Raw genomic sequence first — 19690 nt, forward strand, 5'->3', positions numbered from 1 at the left:
GACAGACAGATACAGAGATCTCCATGTGGGACACAGACAGACAGATACAGAGATCTCCATGTGGGACACAGACAGATACAGAGATCTCCATGTGGGACACAGACAGACAGATACAGAGATCTCCATGTGGGACACAGACAGACAGATACAGAGATCTCCATGTGGGACACAGACAGACAGATACAGAGATCTCCATGTGGGACACAGACAGACAGATACAGAGATCTCCATGTGGGACACAGACAGACAGATACAGAGATCTCCATGTGGGACACAGACAGACAGATACAGAGATCTCCATGTGGGACACAGACAGACAGATACAGAGATCTCCATGTGGGACACAGACAGACAGATACAGAGATCTCCATGTGGGACACAGACAGACAGATACAGAGATCTCCATCTGGGACACAGACAGACAGATACAGAGATCTCCATGTGGGAAACAGACAGATAGATACAGAGATCTCCATGTGGGACACAGACAGACAGATACAGAGATCTCCATGTGGGACACAGACAGACAGATACAGAGATCTCCATGTGGGACACAGACAGACAGATACAGAGATCTCCATGTGGGACACAGACAGACAGATACAGAGATCTCCATGTGGGACACAGACAGACAGATACAGAGATCTCCATGTGGGACACAGACAGACAGATACAGAGATCTCCATGTGGGGCACAGACAGACAGATACAGAGATCTCCATGTGGGACACAGACAGACAGATACAGAGATCTCCATGTGGGACACAGACAGACAGATACAGAGATCTCCATGTGGGACACAGACAGACAGACACAGAGATCTCCATGTGGGACACAGACAGGCAGATACAGAGATCTCCATGTGGGACACAGACAGACAGATACAGAGATCTCCATGTGGGACACAGACAGACAGATACAGAGATCTCCATGTGGGACACAGACAGACAGATACAGAGATCTCCATGTGGGACACAGACAGACAGACACAGAGATCTCCATGTGGGACACAGACAGGCAGATACAGAGATCTCCATGTGGGACACAGACAGACAGACAGATACAGAGATCTCCATGTGGGACACAGACAGACAGATACAGAGATCTCCATGTGGGACACAGACAGACAGATACAGAGATCTCCATGTGGGACACAGACAGACAGACACAGAGATCTCCATGTGGGACACAGACAGACAGTTAAAACGGGTGCTGTGACAAGTTGACAACGGGTATTATTAGGTTCCCAAGCATCGTTCTCCAGTAGGCCGGTGGCCGACGGGCACGTACAGATCTAGTGTAACCAAATGCACCCTTACAGGTCTAGTGTAACCAAATGGACCCTTACGGTCTAGTGATCAAAATGAGTTCAGGTCAGGCTGCTTCCCTCACAATAGAACAATAGAACAACACATGGTGATACATCACATACATATAAATAGTTATCTAGGATCATAAAAACCGTAACAACAGTAGAATATCTGTATATTGAATCAATGCCAGATCAATTGTGACCTGTTGATGATAACATGATTATCTAAGTTACATAAGTTGACCTTTTCATACGGTACACCTGTAAGGTCATCGAGGCTAGGGGAGGGGCTACGACCTAAAATGGAGTCTGAAGAGGTGTGTTTTCAGACTACGGTGGCAGATTGGGAGTGATTCTGTAGTTCTGACTGCAATGGGAAGTTCATTCCATAGTTTAGATTGAGAGTGAGTCTGTAGTTCTGACTGCAATGGGAAGTTCATTCCATAGTTTAGATTGGGAGTGAGTCTGTAGTTCTGACTGCAATGGGAAGTTCATTTCATAGTTTAGATTGGGAGTGAGTCTGTAGTTCTGACTGTAATGGGAAGTTCATTCCATAGTTTAGATTGGGAGTGAGTCTGTAGTTCTGACTGCAATGGGAAGTTCATTCCATAGTTTAGATTGGGAGTGAGTCTGTAGTTCTGACTGCAATGGGAAGTTAATTCCATAGTTTAGATTGGGAGTGAGTCTGTAGTTCTGACTGCAATGGGAAGTTCATTCCATAGTTTAGATTGGGAGTGAGTCTGTAGTTCTGACTGCAATGGGAAGTTCATTCCATAGTTTAGATTGGGAGTGAGTCTCTAGTTCTGACTGCAATGGGAAATTCATTCCATAGTTTAGATTGGGAGTGAGTCTGTAGTCCTGACTGTAATGGGAAGTTCATTCCATAGTTTAGATTGGGAGTGAGTCTGTAGTCCTGACTGTAATGGGAAGTTCATTCCATAGTTTAGATTGGGAGTGAGTCTGTAGTTCTGACTGCAATGGGAAGTTCATTCCATAGTTTAGATTGGGAGTGAGTCTTTAGTTCTGACTGCAATGGGAAGTTCATTCCATAGTTTAGATTGGGAGTGAGTCTGTAGGTCTGACTGCAATGGGAAGTTCATTCCATAGTTTAGATTGGGAGTGAGTCTGTAGTTCTGACTGCAATGGGAAGTTCATTCCATAGTTTAGATTGGGAGTGAGTCTGTAGTTCTGACTGCAATGGGAAGTTCATTCCATAGTTTAGATTGGGAGTGAGTCTGTAGTTCTGACTGCAATGGGAAGTTCATTCCATAGTTTAGATTGGGAGTGAGTCTGTAGTTCTGACTGCAATGGGAAGTTCATTCCATAGTTTAGATTGGGAGTGAGTCTGTAGGTCTGACTGCAATGGGAAGTTCATTCCATAGTTTAGATTGGGAGTGAGTCTGTAGTTCTGACTGCAATGGGAAGTTCATTCCATAGTTTAGATTGGGAGTGAGTCTGTAGTTCTGACTGCAATGGGAAGTTCATTCCATAGTTTAGATTGGGAGTGAGTCTGTAGTTCTGACTGCAAGGGGAAGTTCATTATGTGCAGAATCAGCTTCGGTTAAGTTCATAATAATACAAAAAAGGATTATGACAAAAATAACTGAAATATAGAAATAAATGATTGACATCTCGATGTTTGTGACGCGTTGTATGAGCTTGTAGATCTGCTGTTATCCAACATGGAAGCGATTTAGACGAAAAATATGAAATTATGAAACAAATGATGACATCATCATCCTCCTCCCCAGGGATGGGAGGTGAAGCTTCTCGCTCACTGTTTCTATGGTTACAATAACTAACTGTTCACTCATCAACAGTTAGGTGTGTGTGTGTGTGTGTGTGTGTGTGTGTGTGTGTGTGTGTGTGTGTGTGTGTGTGTGTGTGTGTGTGTGTGTGTGTGTGTGTGTGTGTGTGTGTGTGTGTGTGTGTGTGTGTGTGTGTGTGTGTGTGATAAAACCCTAGATTGTAAAAAGTACTTCCTTCTAAGATGTACTTCAGACTTTTCGTGATACGAGCATGAGTCACACATCATAAAGTTATCACACACACACACACACACACACACACACACACACACACACACACACACACACACACACACACACACACACACACACACACACACACACACACACACACAGGTCAAGGTTGACATCTCATCAACGGTATTTTATATTTAACTCTTTCATCACAGACCGGGGCGCGGCGACCTTTGAGAGAATACAGAAACAACTTAATACTTCTTAAGGATAATATGAACATCAAAGCAATAGCCTATTTTAATGACTGGACCCTTAGTCCCTATGACTGGACCCTTAGTCCATATGACTGGACCCTTAGTCCCTATGACTGGACCCTTAGTCCCTATGACTGGACCCTTAGTCCATATGACTGGACCCTTAGTCCATATGACTGGACCCTTAGTCCATATGACTGGACCCTTAGTCCCTATGACTGGACCCTTAGTCCATATGACTGGACCCTTAGTCCCTATGACTGGACCCTTAGTCCATATGACTGGACCCTTAGTCCCTATGACTGGACCCTTAGTCCCTATGACTGGACCCTTAGTCCCTATGACTGGACCCTTAGTCCATATGACTGGACCCTTAGTCCCTATGACTGGACCCTTAGTCCATATGACTGGACCCTTAGTCCCTATGACTGGACCCTTAGTCCATATGACTGGACCCTTAGTCCATATGACTGGACCCTTAGTCCATATGACTGGACCCTTAGTCCCTATGACTGGACCCTTAGTCCATATGACTGGACCCTTAGTCCATATGACTGGACCCTTAGTCCCTATGACTGGACCCTTAGTCCCTATGACTGGACCCTTAGTCCCTATGACTGGACCCTTAGTCCATATGACTGGACCCTTAGTCCATATGACTGGACCCTTAGTCCCTATGACTGGACCCTTAGTCCATATGGCTGGACCCTTAGTCCATATGACTGGACCCTTAGTCCATATGACTGACTGGACCCTTAGTCCATATGACTGGACCCTTAGTCCCTATGACTGGACCCTTAGTCCCTATGACTGGACCCTTAGTCCATATGACTGGACCCTTAGTCCATATGACTGACTGGACCCTTAGTCCCTATGACTGGACCCTCAGTCCATATGACTGGACCCTCAGTCCATATGACTGCATTAAGGTGGATTTCTCCTCCATCCACTTGCATTAAGGTGGATTTCTCCTCCATCCACTTGCATTAAATTACTCAAAAGTGCATGAGGCGATTTCACTCCTCCTTCCGGGTAGGAGTGCATTCTGGGATGGATTGGGCCAATAACATGACAACAACGTTGACTATCATTGTACACGTTCACGTATGAAACAGCGTTCACTATGAAACAGCGTTCACTATGAAACAGCGTTCACTATGAAACAGCGTTCACTATGAAACCGCGTTCACTATGAAACAGCGTTCACGTATGAAACAGCGTTGACGTATGAAACAGCGTTCACTATGAAACAGCGTTCACTATGAAACAGCGTTCACTATGAAACAGCGTTGACGTATGAAACAGCGTTCACTATGAAACAGCGTTCACTATGAAACAGCGTTGACGTATGAAACAGCGTTCACTATGAAACAGCGTTCACTATGAAACAGCGTTCACTATGAAACAGCGTTGACGTATGAAACAGCGTTCACTATGAAACAGCGTTCACTATGAAACAGCGTTGACGTATGAAACAGCGTTGACGTATGAAACAGCGTTCACTATGAAACAGCGTTCACTATGAAACAGCGTTCACTATGAAACAGCGTTGACGTATGAAACAGCGTTCACTATGAAACAGCGTTCACTATGAAACAGCGTTGACGTATGAAACAGCGTTCACTATGAAACAGCGTTCACTATGAAACAGCGTTCACTATGAAACAGCGTTGACGTATGAAACAGCGTTCACTATGAAACAGCGTTCACTATGAAACAGCGTTCACTATGAAACAGCGTTCACTATGAAACAGCGTTCACTATGAAACAGCGTTCACGTGTCATCATGATGATAGTCAACAGACCAGCGCGTTCATGAGTTTGGCCCAGCGCTGCAATACCAAATTCGTCCACTATGTCCATTTGGCCTCAGGGTTTCCTCCGGGTGCCGTCTCTATTAAGGAGCAGTTCCTATTGAGTGAAAGATTCTCTATTTATGAAAGAAATAAAATATGTAAAGTGTTTTAAATTTTTTATTTTATTCATAGAGTTTTAAAACATATTTGTCTTTTTAGCCATGGGGATCCTTTTAACCCATTCTGGACGGTAACCCCTTTTTGGTGTTTTAAGCATTATGTTATCTATTTCAAAATAGCAGATCTACAAGCTTGTAGGTCTGCTTTTTTTGAATATATATTCTTTCACAGCGAACGTTTATAACTCAAATATTTGCTTCTGGAGGGTCCCTGGAACAACATATTTTCAGATGGTGGTCGGCGGCCAATTACATATATTTTGAAATAGAAACATAGGGTTTAACCCTGTGAGAACCACTGATATAGAAACATAGGGTTTAACCCTGTGAGAACCACTGATATAGAAACATAGGGTTTAACCCTGTGAGAACCACTGATATAGAAACATAGGGTTTAACCCTGTGAGAACCACTGATATAGAAACATAGGGTTTAACCCTGTGAGAACCACTGATATAGAAACATAGGGTTTAACCCTGTGAGAACCACTGATATAGAAACATGAGGTTTAACCCTGTGAGAACCACTGATATAGAAACATAGGGTTTAACCCTGTGAGAACCACTGATATAGGGTTTAACCCTGTGAGAGCCACTGATATAGAAACATAGGGTTTAACCCTGTGAGAACCACTGATATAGAAACATAGGGTTTAACCCTGTGAGAACCACTGATATAGAAACATAGGGTTTAACCCTGTGAGAACCACTGACATAGGGTTTAACCCTGTGAGAACCACTGATATAGAAACATAGGGTTTAACCCTGTGAGAACCACTGATATAGAAACATAGGGTTTAACCCTGTGAGAACCACTGATATAGAAACATAGAGTTTAACCCTGTGAGAACCACTGATATAGAAACATAGGGTTTAACCCTGTGAGAACCACTGATATAGAAACATAGGGTTTAACCCTGTGAGAACCACTGATATAGAAACATAGGGTTTAACCCTGTGAGAACCACTGATATAGAAACATGAGGTTTAACCCTGTGAGAACCACTGATATAGAAACATGAGGTTTAACCCTGTGAGAACCACTGATATAGAAACATAGGGTTTAACCCTGTGAGAACCACTGATATAGAAACATAGGGTTTAACCCTGTGAGAACCACTGATATAGAAACATAGGGTTTAACCCTGTGAGAACCACTGACATAGAAACATAGGGTTTAACCCTGTGAGAACCACTGATATAGAAACATAGGGTTTAACCCTGTAAGAACCACTGATATAGAAACATAGGGTTTAACCCTGTGAGAACCACTGATATAGAAACATAGGGTTTAACCCTGTGAGAACCACTGATATAGAAACATAGGGTTTAACCCTGTGAGAACCACTGATATAGAAACATAGGGTTTAACCCTGTGAGAACCACTGATATAGAAACATAGGGTTTAACCCTGTGAGAACCACTGATATAGAAACATGAGGTTTAACCCTGTGAGAACCACTGATATAGAAACATAGGGTTTAACCCTGTGAGAACCACTGATATAGGGTTTAACCCTGTGAGAGCCACTGATATAGAAACATAGGGTTTAACCCTGTGAGAACCACTGATATAGAAACATAGGGTTTAACCCTGTGAGAACCACTGATATAGAAACATAGGGTTATTTAGAAGACATTTGTGACCACACGCAATATAGGGACTGCCATCGCGGGGGTGGCAATTGTTGAGGACAGCTGAAAAACTATTTTCTTTGTCCTTTTTTATTTTTCTGTCTAAAATAATCTGAAGCTATATTATTATTCATGTCATGTTAGAGCAGGTCTGAAATAAATGTCAGAGCTGATATCGACATAAATATGAAATAAATGCTTAAACATGTCACTATGTCTCATGTTATAACCATTGGGTTAACCAATGCTAACTAGACATATGGCTTCCCTGCTAAAGTATTCAAATTCCGCTAAAATCCGCCTTTTTGTACACAATCGTTTTGGAAGATAATACTAGTCTTTTACTAACTGGCTAACAGAAATAGCACAGAAAGAAGTATTAACAACGATATTTTGTAAAAAGTGTGTTTATTTTGGTCCGCCTAAAGCTAATTCATGCTAATGTTCCAGCTGGGGGCACTGTTGACCACAACAATGGAAAATGCGGAAATGGCTTCCTATTTCCAATAGCAGAAGAAGAAGACTCGAATGAATGTATTGTAAACATTGTAACACAAGTAAGACGCGCAAACGCGGGAAGCGAACGCAGCTCGTAAATTGCAACAACAACAATTAGAATAAATTACGTACTTTTTAAGGGTTTTTTTAAGTTAAGTTTTTTTTTAAGTTAGGTTTTTTTTCAAGTTATTTTTTTAGTGTGTGTATGTGTGCGTGCGTGCGTGTTTCTTTTTTAGGTTTTTTTTTTTTAAAGTAATTTTTTTTTAAGTTAAGTTTTTTGTGTGTGTGCGTTTTTCCTTTTGAAGTTTTTTTTTAAGTTAAGTCTTTTTTTAAGTTAATTTTTTTTAAGTTAAGTTTTTTGTGTGTGTGCGTTTTTCCTTTTGAAGTTTTTTTTTTAAGTTAAGTTTTTTGTGTGTGTGCGTGCGTGCGTGCGTGCGTGCGTGCGTGCGTGCGTGTGTGTGTGTGTGTGTGTGTGTGTGTGTGTGCGTGCGTGCATGTGTGTGTGTGTTTTTGTGTGTGATACAGCTGCGCCCTCTGGTGGTGGGCGGGTGGTGTTACAGCGTGACACACACACACACAGACACACACACACACACACACACACACAGACGTGATCTGCTGGGTCTCATAGTAAATGCTCACTGCGTTCGCAATTATGTCACCATAACGTGGTTATTATTAGTTGCTTTGGAATGTACCTGCCATGAAAATTAAGGTCATAATAACGCAGATCGCATCGATATGTAATATAGCGCGATAATGTACTTGTTTTAGCTTACAGGATTGATATCAATATATTAGCTAAATGTAGCTAACGGCTATCATTGCAGGGTTGCCAGTTTCTGCGAGAGAAATAAGCAACCCGGTATATGAAAACAAGCCGAAAATAATAATAAGCCGATAACAAGCGAAAATAGCCGATCTACATGCATACAAACAACACAAATCTTGTGTCTGGCATAAATTATTTTCAGATGGTCTGCAAACAAATAATAATAATAATAATAATAATAATTATAACAGGCTAATGAAACAGAGGAATTAAGAGAAGAGCCAAGAGGGCACAATTTGTGCTGGGAGGGTTTGAGAGCAAACTGTCCTGTTGTCTGTTGGTTACTGTTTTTTTATTTTTTTATTTATTGCATTCATATAGCTCTTTTATTTGTACTCATCTGGAACATTTACATAGGCCTAATTTATCTGCCACTGTTATTTTCCCTTTTTCATACTACAAAAGGCCAAATAAATACAGTAGCCTATTTAAAAAAGGAGAGATAAAAGGCAAACGATCAAGATAACAACATTCTCTAATTGTGTAGACTTATTGTAAATTAAGTAATGCAGATGTTTAACAGTCAATTATGTATATCTTGAGAGTGTAAAATTAAACAAAATGGACCTTTTTTAAGGTTTCTTTTTACACTTGATAGTTAAAGATCTAATAAGGGTCCACTTGGTTACCAACTCTCCATAATCAACTACACTTTATTTTTGTCAAATACATTTTTATTAACAGGTTATAAATTATTATAAAATTGGTACAGTAGGCCTATGCATTATTTTTCTTAAGAAACAAGGCCAACTAATTATAATAAGCAGACATGGCAACACTGCTGGTTGACTAATGGAGAAATTAAGGGAAAACAGCGCCCCCTAAAGTCACAGATCACTGAACTAAAGCTTAGAAGTCCATTTTCTCTGCTTGGTCTTTTTTCCACTACTCCTGCAAGACATTTTTCTATAAGCCATATCTCCAAAACTGGTGGGTCAAACTGAACAACCAATATGTCAATTTGAAGCTATGATTCCCTGCTTTCATATGACATGAAAAAACGAAAATTCAAAAAAATCCAATGGCAGCCCCTCGGTCAAATCTGGTCACATTTGTAGAATCGTCCTCAGGTCTAAATGGTTTTAGGTGTTTAATATCGCTATAACATCGCCTCCCTAGTTTCCATTTTTGGAACCGCTCTGGTTACTATGCATGGTTGCTAGGGCCTCTGGTTGCTAAAGCCTCTGGTTACTAGGGCCTCTGGTTGCTAAAGCCTCTGGTTACTAGGGTATCTGGTTGCTATGCACGGTTGCTAGGGCCTCTGGTTGCTATGCACGGTTGCTAGGGCCTCTGGTTGCTAGGGCCTCTGGTTGCTAGGGCCTCTGGTTGCTATGCATGGTTGCTAGGGCCTCGCCCGCACCGTTAGCCGTTAGCTTCTGTTTTAGCTGCGGCCGTTCTCTGAAACTACGCCTCGGTCCGTGGTGTTGAACAGATCTGAAACTACGCCTCGGCCCGTGGTGTTGAACAGATCTGAAACTACGCCTCGGTCCGTGGTGTTGAACAGATCTGAAACTACGCCTCGGTCCGTGGTGTTGAACAGATCTGAAACTACGCCTCGGTCCGTGGTGTTGAACAGATCTGAAACTACGCCTCGGTCCGTGGTGTTGAACAGATCTGAAACTACGCCTCGGTCCGTGGTGTTGAACAGATCTGAAACTACGCCTCGGTCCGTGGTGTTGAACAGATCTGAAACTACGCCTCGGTCCGTGGTGTTGAACAGATCTGAAACTACGCCTCGGTCCGTGGTGTTGAACAGCTCGGAGATGTTCGGAGGTCTTTTCTGATCGTCCGCTGATCGCGACGGAACTGTTGGCGTTTTCTAGAGCAAGGATGGGCCTCACTTTAGCTCGTTAGCATTGATACTAATGCTTTAGCTCGTTAGCATTGATGCTAATGCTTTAGCTCGTTAGCATTGATGCTAATGCTTTAGCTCGTTAGCATTGATGCTAATGCTTTAGCTCGTTAGCATTGATGCAAATGCTTTAGCTCGTTAGCATTGATGCTAATGCTTTAGCTCGTTAGCATTGATGCTAATGCTTTAGCTCGTTAGCATTGATGCTAATGCTTTAGCTCGTTAGCATTGGTGCTAATGCTTTAGCTCGTTAGCATTGGTGCTAATGCTTTAGCTCGTTAGCATTGATGCTAACGCAGGCGGCACTCATTGTGTTAACTCTCTCTCTCTCTCTCTCTGTCTCTGTCTCTCTCTACCTTCACTCTCTCTCTAATTACTAGTGTAGCTCTCTCTACCTTGACTCTCTCTCTCATTACTAGTGTAGCTCTCTCTACCATATCTCTCTCTCTCTCTCATTACTAGTGTAGCTCTCTCTACCATCTCTCTCTCTCTCATTACTAGTGTAGCTCTCTCTACCTTGACTCTCTCTCTCTCTCATTACTAGTGTAGCTCTCTCTACCATATCTCTCTCTCTCTCTCTCTCATTAGTAGTGTAGCTCTCTCTACCATCTCTCTCTCTCTCATTACTAGTGTAGCTCTCTCTACCATATCTCTCTCTCTCTCTCTCTCATTAGTAGTGTAGCTCTCTCTACCATCTCTCTCTCTCTCATTACTAGTGTAGCTCTCTCTACCATATCTCTCTCTCTCATTACTAGTGTAGCTCTCTCTACCATATCTCTCTCTCTCATTACTAGTGTAGCTCTCTCTACCATCTCTCTCTCTCTCTCATTACTAGTGTAGCTCTCTCTACCTTGACTCTCTCTCTCTCATTACTAGTGTAGCTCTCTCTACCATATCTCTCTCTCTCATTACTAGTGTAGCTCTCTCTACCATCTCTCTCTCTCTCTCATTACTAGTGTAGCTCTCTCTACCTTGACTCTCTCTCTCTCATTACTAGTGTAGCTCTCTCTACCATCTCTCTCTCTCTCATTAATAGTATAGCTCTCTCTACCATCTCTCTCTCTCTCTCATTACTAGTGTAGCTCTCTCTACCATATCTCTCTCTCTCATTACTAGTGTAGCTCTCTCTACCATCTCTCTCTCTCTCATTACTAGTGTAGCTCTCTCTACCATATCTCTCTCTCATTACTAGTGTAGCTCTCTCTACCATCTCTCTCTCTCTCTCTCTCTCATTACTAGTGTAGCTCTCTCTACCATCTCTCTCTCTCTCATTACTAGTGTAGCTCTCTCTACCATATCTCTCTCTCTCTCATTACTAGTGTAGCTCTCTCTACCTTGACTCTCTCTCTCTCATTACTAGTGTAGCTCTCTCTACCATCTCTCTCTCTCTCTCATTACTAGTGTAGCTCTCTCTACCATCTCTCTCTCTCTCTCATTACTAGTGTAGCTCTCTCTACCATATCTCTCTCTCTCATTACTAGTGTCTCTCTACCATATCTCTCTCTCTCTCATTACTAGTGTAGCTCTCTCTACCATCTCTCTCTCTGTCTTCCTCAGGGAAGTGGTTAATGGCTGCATAACAACACCTTGCACCTGCTCGCGTGTGTGTGTGTGTGTGTGTGTGTGTGTGTGTGTGTGTGTGTGTGTGTGTGTGTGTGTGTGTGTGTGTGTGTGTGTGTGTGTGTGTGTGTGTGTGTGTGTGTGTGTGTGTGTGTGTGTGTGTGTGTGTGTGTGTGTGTCCATGTTAGCGCATGTTACAGGTCATAAGGTACATGCTCTCTGGGTGAGACGGTCCTAGTGTGTGTGTGTCGGCCGTACAGCTGTGTGTGTGTCTACAGCTGTGTGTGTGTGTGTGTGTACAGCTGTGTGTGTGTGTGTACAGCTGTGTGTGTGTGTGTGTGTACGGCGGTCATTCTAAACATGGATTTGGGGAATATTCGAGACCTCATGCGTAAAACTCAGGCCACCATCGCGGACAACGGCATTGTGGGTAACGTGGCGATAGGTCATAGCATCGACCAGCTGAAGAACGTAAGTTTCAGCGTATTCTAATTGTAATTGTTGTAATATCGTCTCATTGTAGAATTATGTATAGTAATAATATAAAACTTTATTTGTATAGCACCTTTCATGACATGGAATGCAGGGTTAGCTCAAAGTGCTTTACAGAGCAATGGAGAAAGAAAGAAAAGAAAAGCAAGGCATAAACATTCAAAATAACAGCAGTGATGCGATACAGTGAGGACATGAATAACAAAAACAATGTAAAAGATCAATTCAAAGCAAGAGTGTAGAAGTGGGTCTTGTGGAAGGTACAGTGGGAGTTTGTTCCACGCCGTCGGCCCCTAGAAGCAGAAAGCTGCTTCCCCGTGTTTTTTAGTTGCCATTCTTTTAGGCAAAGCGAGCAGGCCAGCAGTGGAAGACCTTAGGGGGCGGTTTGGGACATATTTAGGCAGGCAGTCATGTAGGTTGGAAGGTTTGGGACCTATTTAGACAGACAGTCATGTAGGTAGGAAGGTTTGGGACATATTTAGACAGGCAGTCATGTAGGTAGGAAGGTTTGGGACATATTTAGACAGGCAGTCATGTAGGTAGGAAAGTTTGGGACATATTTAGACAGACAGTCATGTAGGTAGGAAGGTTTGGGACATATTTAGGCTGTCAGTCATGTAGGTAGGAAGGTTTGGGACATATTTAGACAGACAGTCATGTAGGTAGGAAGGTTTGGGACATATTTAGGCTGTCAGTCATGTAGGTAGGAAGGTTTGGGACATATTTAGACAGTCATGTAGGTAGGAAGGTTTGGGACATATTTAGACAGGCAGTCAAGTAGGTAGGAAGGTGCGAGACCATTGAGAGCTTTATAAACAAGTATGTACTGTACTGTACTGTACTGTACTGTACTGTACTGTACTGTACTGTACTGTACTGTACTGTACTGTACTGTACTGTACTGTATATATGCCGTATGGCGTGGTCACTCCACTTGGACTTTGGTCAAACACAACTACCACTAACTAACAAGTTAACACATTTTGTTACAAGGAGTTGCATTGGTGTGACATGTCCTTAAAACTGTTTTGTTGCGAGGAGTTGCAAAGGAGTTGCGGTAGATCTTGTAGATCTGTGCTTTGGGCCTCAGCGGTGGTACTGTAGTCTTGTAGATCTGTGCTCTGGAATCATTTGATTGTTTGATTTTTCAGGGTGTAGTAACATGTCTCTACCTCCAGGTGCTGCCAGAGGGCAGCATGGAGTCAGTAAGGTGTAGTAACATGTCTCTACCTCCAGGTGGTGCCAGGGGGCAGCATGGAGTCAGTAGGGTGTAGTAACATGTATCTTCCACCAGGTGGTGCCAGGGGGCAGCATGGAGTCAGCGCTAACAGCCAGAGACCGCGTCGGGGTTCAGGACTTCGTGCTCCTAGAGAACTTCACCAGCGAGGCGGCGTTCATCGAGAACCTCCGCAAGAGATTCAAGGAGAACCTGATCTACGTGAGTCTGGTTCTATTATTAACACCATGGAGGCCCGGAGCGGAGTTCTCCGTCCAAGTTCAAGGTCATGGTCAAGTGCCCAAGCCGGAGATTGATAAATAGGATGGAGATTAATGATATCAAAACCGTTCGCATCGCTCCACAGCCCAGGAGCGCTTGTTGCCCAATCCGATGACGTGTCAAACAGTGACACATCATCGAAAATGTTCCCTGCCTGTTTAGCTGACGAAAACGAAAATCTTAAAACGTTCATAACTCCCGATCTAAATCATCCCGTCTAATTCTGAAAAAATATCCTGTGTTTGACGGCCTTCCGCGGTCCAGTCGCTAGTCGCGATAGATTTATTCTTACCTCCCGTTTTTGTCGATCGACTCTAGAGTGGTGTGGCTATTGTTAGCTGCTACACAGACATGCACAACAACTTCCGGTCCCCCGGTAAAAGTGGTCCGGGCGCTATAAATCTTGGGCACATTTTAGTAATGGATTAAATATTTCCGGGCCTCCAAGGTGTTAACCTGATCTACGTGAGTCTGGTTCTATTATTAACCTGATCTACGTGAGTCTGGTTCTATTATTAACCTGATCTACGTGAGTCTGGTTCTATTATTAACCTGATCTACGTGAGTCTGGTTCTATTATTAACCTGATCTACGTGAGTCTGGTTCTATTATTAACCTGATCTACGTGAGTCTGGTTCTATTATTAACCTGATCTACGTGAGTCTGGTTCTATTATTATTATTAGGGGCGACTGTGGCTCAGGAGGTAGAGCAGGTCGTCCAATGATCCATGGTTCGGCGGTTCGAATCCCGACTCCTTCTGTCTACATGTCGATGTGTCCTTGGGCAAGACACTGAACCCCAAATTGCTCCCGATGTGCTGGTTGGTGCCTTGCATGGATTCCGCCGCAATCGGTGTATGAATGGGTGAATGTAATGCACAATCTATGTAAAGCGCCTTGGATAAAGGCGCTATATAAATGCACCATTTACCATTTACCATTTATTATTAACCCATTTTGACCTGAGACCCAGATTCTAAAAATGTCTTCTACATCCTGACAGTTTTCTGAAAAAGCTATGGCCCTCATTTATCAACCGTGCGTACGCCAAAATATGGGTGTACGCCGAAATTACCGCAATTTTCGGCATTTACGATTTGCGCCAAAGCTTGAATTTGAACTTGTGCCAAGACAAAAATCACGTCTGGTCGGGAGCTGTCGTACGCTTTGTCCTCACCGGTTTTTCTGTCGTAGAACAGCGGAACAGTATTGTTTGACCAGCTGAGAGGCTGTCACAGGCATCGAAACATATGTATTCACTCCTAAAATGTTTATATAAAACTGTATAGGTATGTATATGGGCTAAATGTAAAAAAGAAAAAAAAAGTAAAGGAATACATCAACAATGTGTCTTTGTAGAGTAGGAGATTTCCAACTTTACAAGCAAGCAATTAAAATCGCGCATTTAAAAACAATGTTGCAAGTTAGATGCGTAAGCCATTTAAACAGTGTTTTGCATGATAATAATAATAATAACTTTATTTATATAGCACCTTTCTAGGCATGAGCCACAAAGTGCTGCACAGGAATAACAAGAAATTCACAATAGAAAAATAGAAAAACAAATAAGTGACATGATCTAACATAATGAACGCAATACACAAGAAATACCCAAACATTAAACAAATCAAGATAACACAAGATCAGTAAAAGGCAGGGAAAAACAAAAAGTTATTTATAGGAATGCTTTTTGAAACAAATGGGTTTTTAATAGGGATTTAAAACGTGTGAGGGAGTCAGTGAGCGCATACATGCGAGGATTTTGGCTGTCTGTGCTGAAATATTTCCATGATGGACGTTGGAGAGTATAGTGCAGTGCTGCAGCGCGGAGAGTCCCAACATGGGTAGCCTACTGTAGCCTAATCTACAGCAGGCCGATGTCTTTCTGGAGTTACAGTATGTGCAATCTCCTCCTCGTTTAATAAACCCGACGCGTCGCTCGAATGCCAAATGTGCCGTGCCAGCGCAAGTGGGAACGCATCGGAGATAGTATAGGCTAAGCCAGCCTGCAGCCCACCACCACCACCACTGTCCAGTGCCACATGAGGCTACGGTTTTGGCTGCAATATTAATTTAATTGACAGTTGACAGCGAGGCAATTTAAATAGACTGTCGAACGTGCATGGTCAATTGGTCACGGTGTCACGGACGGACCACAGTGATAGAGAGAGACAGACAGACAGGACAGGAGATGCACCTTGTGTGCGTGTGTGCACGCCTATTTGTTATATAATTCATGGTTCACAGGTTCAGGTTTTCGTTCACTAATATATCTTGTTGTATATTAAATTAATAAAGACTTTAATAATTTAATATACAACACAGTGACAGTTGCTTGCAAATTGCGATATGTGCGTGCGTGCGTGCGGGGGGGGGGTGAGGCGGGCAGCAAGGGAAGCGAAGCGACAGGGTAGTCCTACAGCTTTATTTAATTCATGCAGGTTTATTTATTTAAGATACAACAAGTTGCATGTGCGTGCGTGTGCGTGTGCGTGTGTGTGTGTGTGTGTGTGTGTGTGTGTGTGTGTGTGTGTGTGTATGGGAGGGGGCAGCAAGGCAACTTAGGCAAGCGAGTGAAACCTTTTTTTTTCCTGTAACCATGGTTTCCAGGTCGTATTGCAGTTGTTCATGTCGCAAAAACGAGGGCGAGGCTTGATTTCATAGGGCGTGCCAGATTGATTTCAGCCGTCACATTTATTACTGCTAGGAATGAAATTAGGAAGGATCAGCTGTTTGCGATCACTTTATAAATGCCGACGCGACGTGGGTGTACTACGAAACCTACACTCGTATTTGGGGCAGAATTTACACTCAATTGATAAATGAGGGCCTATGTTTCTATGTCAGTCGTTTTTTCAAAAATAGCAGACCTACAAGCTCATAGCGCGCCACTCGGTGGCACGCTTAGAGCTTGTAGATCTTCTAAACGTCATTAAAGGGATAGTTCAGATTTTTTTTAACGCTGTATGAAAAACTTGCCATTAATATAGTGGTTGCAACTGTATTAATTAATATAGTGGTTGCAACTGTATTAATTAATATAGTAGTTGCAAATGTATTAATTAATATAGTGGTTGCAACTGTATTAATTAATATAGTGGTTGAACTGTATTGATTGATTGCCCGAGTCCTGGCTTAAAACACCAAAAGGGGTTCCCACTTCCCGCCCAGAATGGGTTAATGTTTGTGTTGGTGACAAAACAACTCGGTGTATAATATCATTAACTCTTTCCTCTCCAGACTGGATAATATCATTAACTCTTTCCTCTCCAGACTGGATAATATCATTAACTCTTTCCTCTCCAGACTGGATAATATCATTAACTCTTTCCTCTCCAGACTGGATAATATCATTAACTCTTTCCTCTCCAGACTGGATAATATCATTAACTCTTTCCTCTCCAGACTGGATAATATCATTAACTCTTTCCTCTCCAGACTGGATAATATCATTAACTCTTTCCTCTCCAGACTGGATAATATCATTAACTCTTTCCTCTCCAGACTGGATAATATCATTAACTCTTTCCTCTCCAGACTGGATAATATCATTAACTCTTTCCTCTCCAGACTGGATAATATCATTAACTCTTTCCTCTCCAGACTGGATAATATCATTAACTCTTTCCTCTCCAGACTGGATGATATCATTAACTCTTTCCTCTCCAGACTGGATAATATCATTAACTCTTTCCTCTCCAGACTGGATAATATCATTAACTCTTTCCTCTCCAGACTGGATAATATCATTAACTCTTTCCTCTCCAGACTGGATAATATCATTAACTCTTTCCTCTCCAGACTGGATAATATCATTAACTCTTTCCTCTCCAGACTGGATAATATCATTAACTCTTTCCTCTCCAGACTGGATAATATCATTAACTCTTTCCTCTCCAGACTGGATAATATCATTAACTCTTTCCTCCCCAGACTGGATAATATCATTAACTCTTTCCTCTCCAGACTGGATAATATCATTAACTCTTTCCTCTCCAGACTGGATAATATCATTAATTCTTTCCTCCCCAGACTGGATAATATCATTAACTCTTTCCTCTCCAGACTGGATAATATCATTAACTCTTTCCTCTCCAGACTGGATAATATCATTAACTCTTTCCTCTCCAGACTGGATAATATCATTAACTCTTTCCTCTCCAGACTGGATAATATCATTAACTCTTTCCTCCCCAGACTGGATAATATCATTAACTCTTTCCTCTCCAGACTGGATAATATCATTAACTCTTTCCTCTCCAGACTGGATAATATCATTAACTCTTTCCTCCCCAGACTGGATAATATCATTAACTCTTTCCTCCCCAGACTGGATAATATCATTAACTCTTTCCTCCCCAGACTGGATAATATCATTAACTCTTTCCTCTCCAGACTGGATAATATCATTAACTCTTTCCTCTCCAGACTGGATAATATCATTAACTCTTTCCTCTCCAGACTGGATAATATCATTAACTCTTTCCTCTCCAGACTGGATAATATCATTAACTCTTTCCTCCCCAGACTGGATAATATCATTAACTCTTTCCTCTCCAGACTGGATAATATCATTAACTCTTTCCTCCCCAGACTGGATAATATCATTAACTCTTTCCTCTCCAGACTGGATAATATCATTAACTCTTTCCTCCCCAGACTGGATAATATCATTAACTCTTTCCTCTCCAGACTGGATAATATCATTAACTCTTTCCTCCCCAGACTGGATAATATCATTAACTCTTTCCTCCCCAGACTGGATAATATCATTAACTCTTTCCTCCCCAGACTGGATAATATCATTAACTCTTTCCTCTCCAGACTGGATAATATCATTAACTCTTTCCTCCCCAGACTGGATAATATCATTAACTCTTTCCTCTCCAGACTGGATAATATCATTAACTCTTTCCTCTCCAGACCTACATCGGGTCAGTGCTGGTCTCCGTTAACCCTTACAAGGACTTGGAGATCTACACCAAGAACCACATGGAGAGATATCGAGGGGTTAACTTCTACGAGGTCTCGCCACACATGTGAGTGCACCGCACGCACGCACGCACGCACGCACGCACGCACGCACGCACGCACGCACTCACGCACGCACGCATGCACTGCACGCACGCACTGCACGCACGCATGCACTGCACACACACATTATTATTCTACATGTGATCAAGTGCACGGACGTGTGCACACACACAGTGTGGGTGATGTGATGTAATGGATCACATCACTGATTGGGAGGGAATGGTCGTGTCTCGCTGTAGCGCACGTAAACTACGCTATCGCTAACATAGCGCATTTATCCCTCAAAAAGTATGTTTTTGCCTTAAATGTGGTAAAACTCCGCATTTGCGGCGTCCCCTATGGATGAAAGTGGAATTGCATTGGGCTCTCCGTTGGTTAAACTATAAGCTACGATGACTAAAACTAAGACTAAATTTACTGACGATTTCGTCAACAGCTAAAAACTAGACTAAAATGTCAGGAAGGGACTAGTGGACAAGAGATCCAGTATACGTCATTTTACACTTGGTTGCATGCTGAAAATAGCAGATCTACAAGCTCACAACGCATCGCAGCGCGGCACGTTGTGAGCTTGTAGATCGGCTATTTTCAGCAAGTGTAAAATCAGTCATTACGACGGCATCAAGGCCCGCCAAAATACATTTTACTCGACTAAATCAACCGTAGATATAGTCGACTAAAAATCTTATGACATTTAGTCGACTAAAACTAGACTAAAAACAACACTAGCAGTGTTTCAGACATTCATTCATTCAGACATTGAGT

General features: G+C 42.4%; 1 protein-coding gene across 1 annotated transcript in view; it reads left to right on the plus strand.

The window, feature by feature from the left end:
• The window catches only part of LOC306919189 (unconventional myosin-Ic-like), a 96149-nt gene that overhangs the window by 19357 nt on the left and 57102 nt on the right, over positions 1 to 19690 (plus strand). Inside the window, exons 2-3 of the mRNA XM_079532013.1 lie at positions 13687 to 13830; positions 18815 to 18930. Of these exons, the coding sequence (XP_079388139.1) occupies positions 13705 to 13830; positions 18815 to 18930 (242 nt within the window). The 5' untranslated portion in view covers positions 13687 to 13704. The remainder of the gene's footprint in view (positions 1 to 13686; positions 13831 to 18814; positions 18931 to 19690) is intronic.

This window comes from Electrona antarctica, assembly GCF_951216825.1.
Source record: "Electrona antarctica genome assembly, contig: scaffold_51, whole genome shotgun sequence".
NCBI lineage: Eukaryota > Metazoa > Chordata > Actinopteri > Myctophiformes > Myctophidae > Electrona > Electrona antarctica.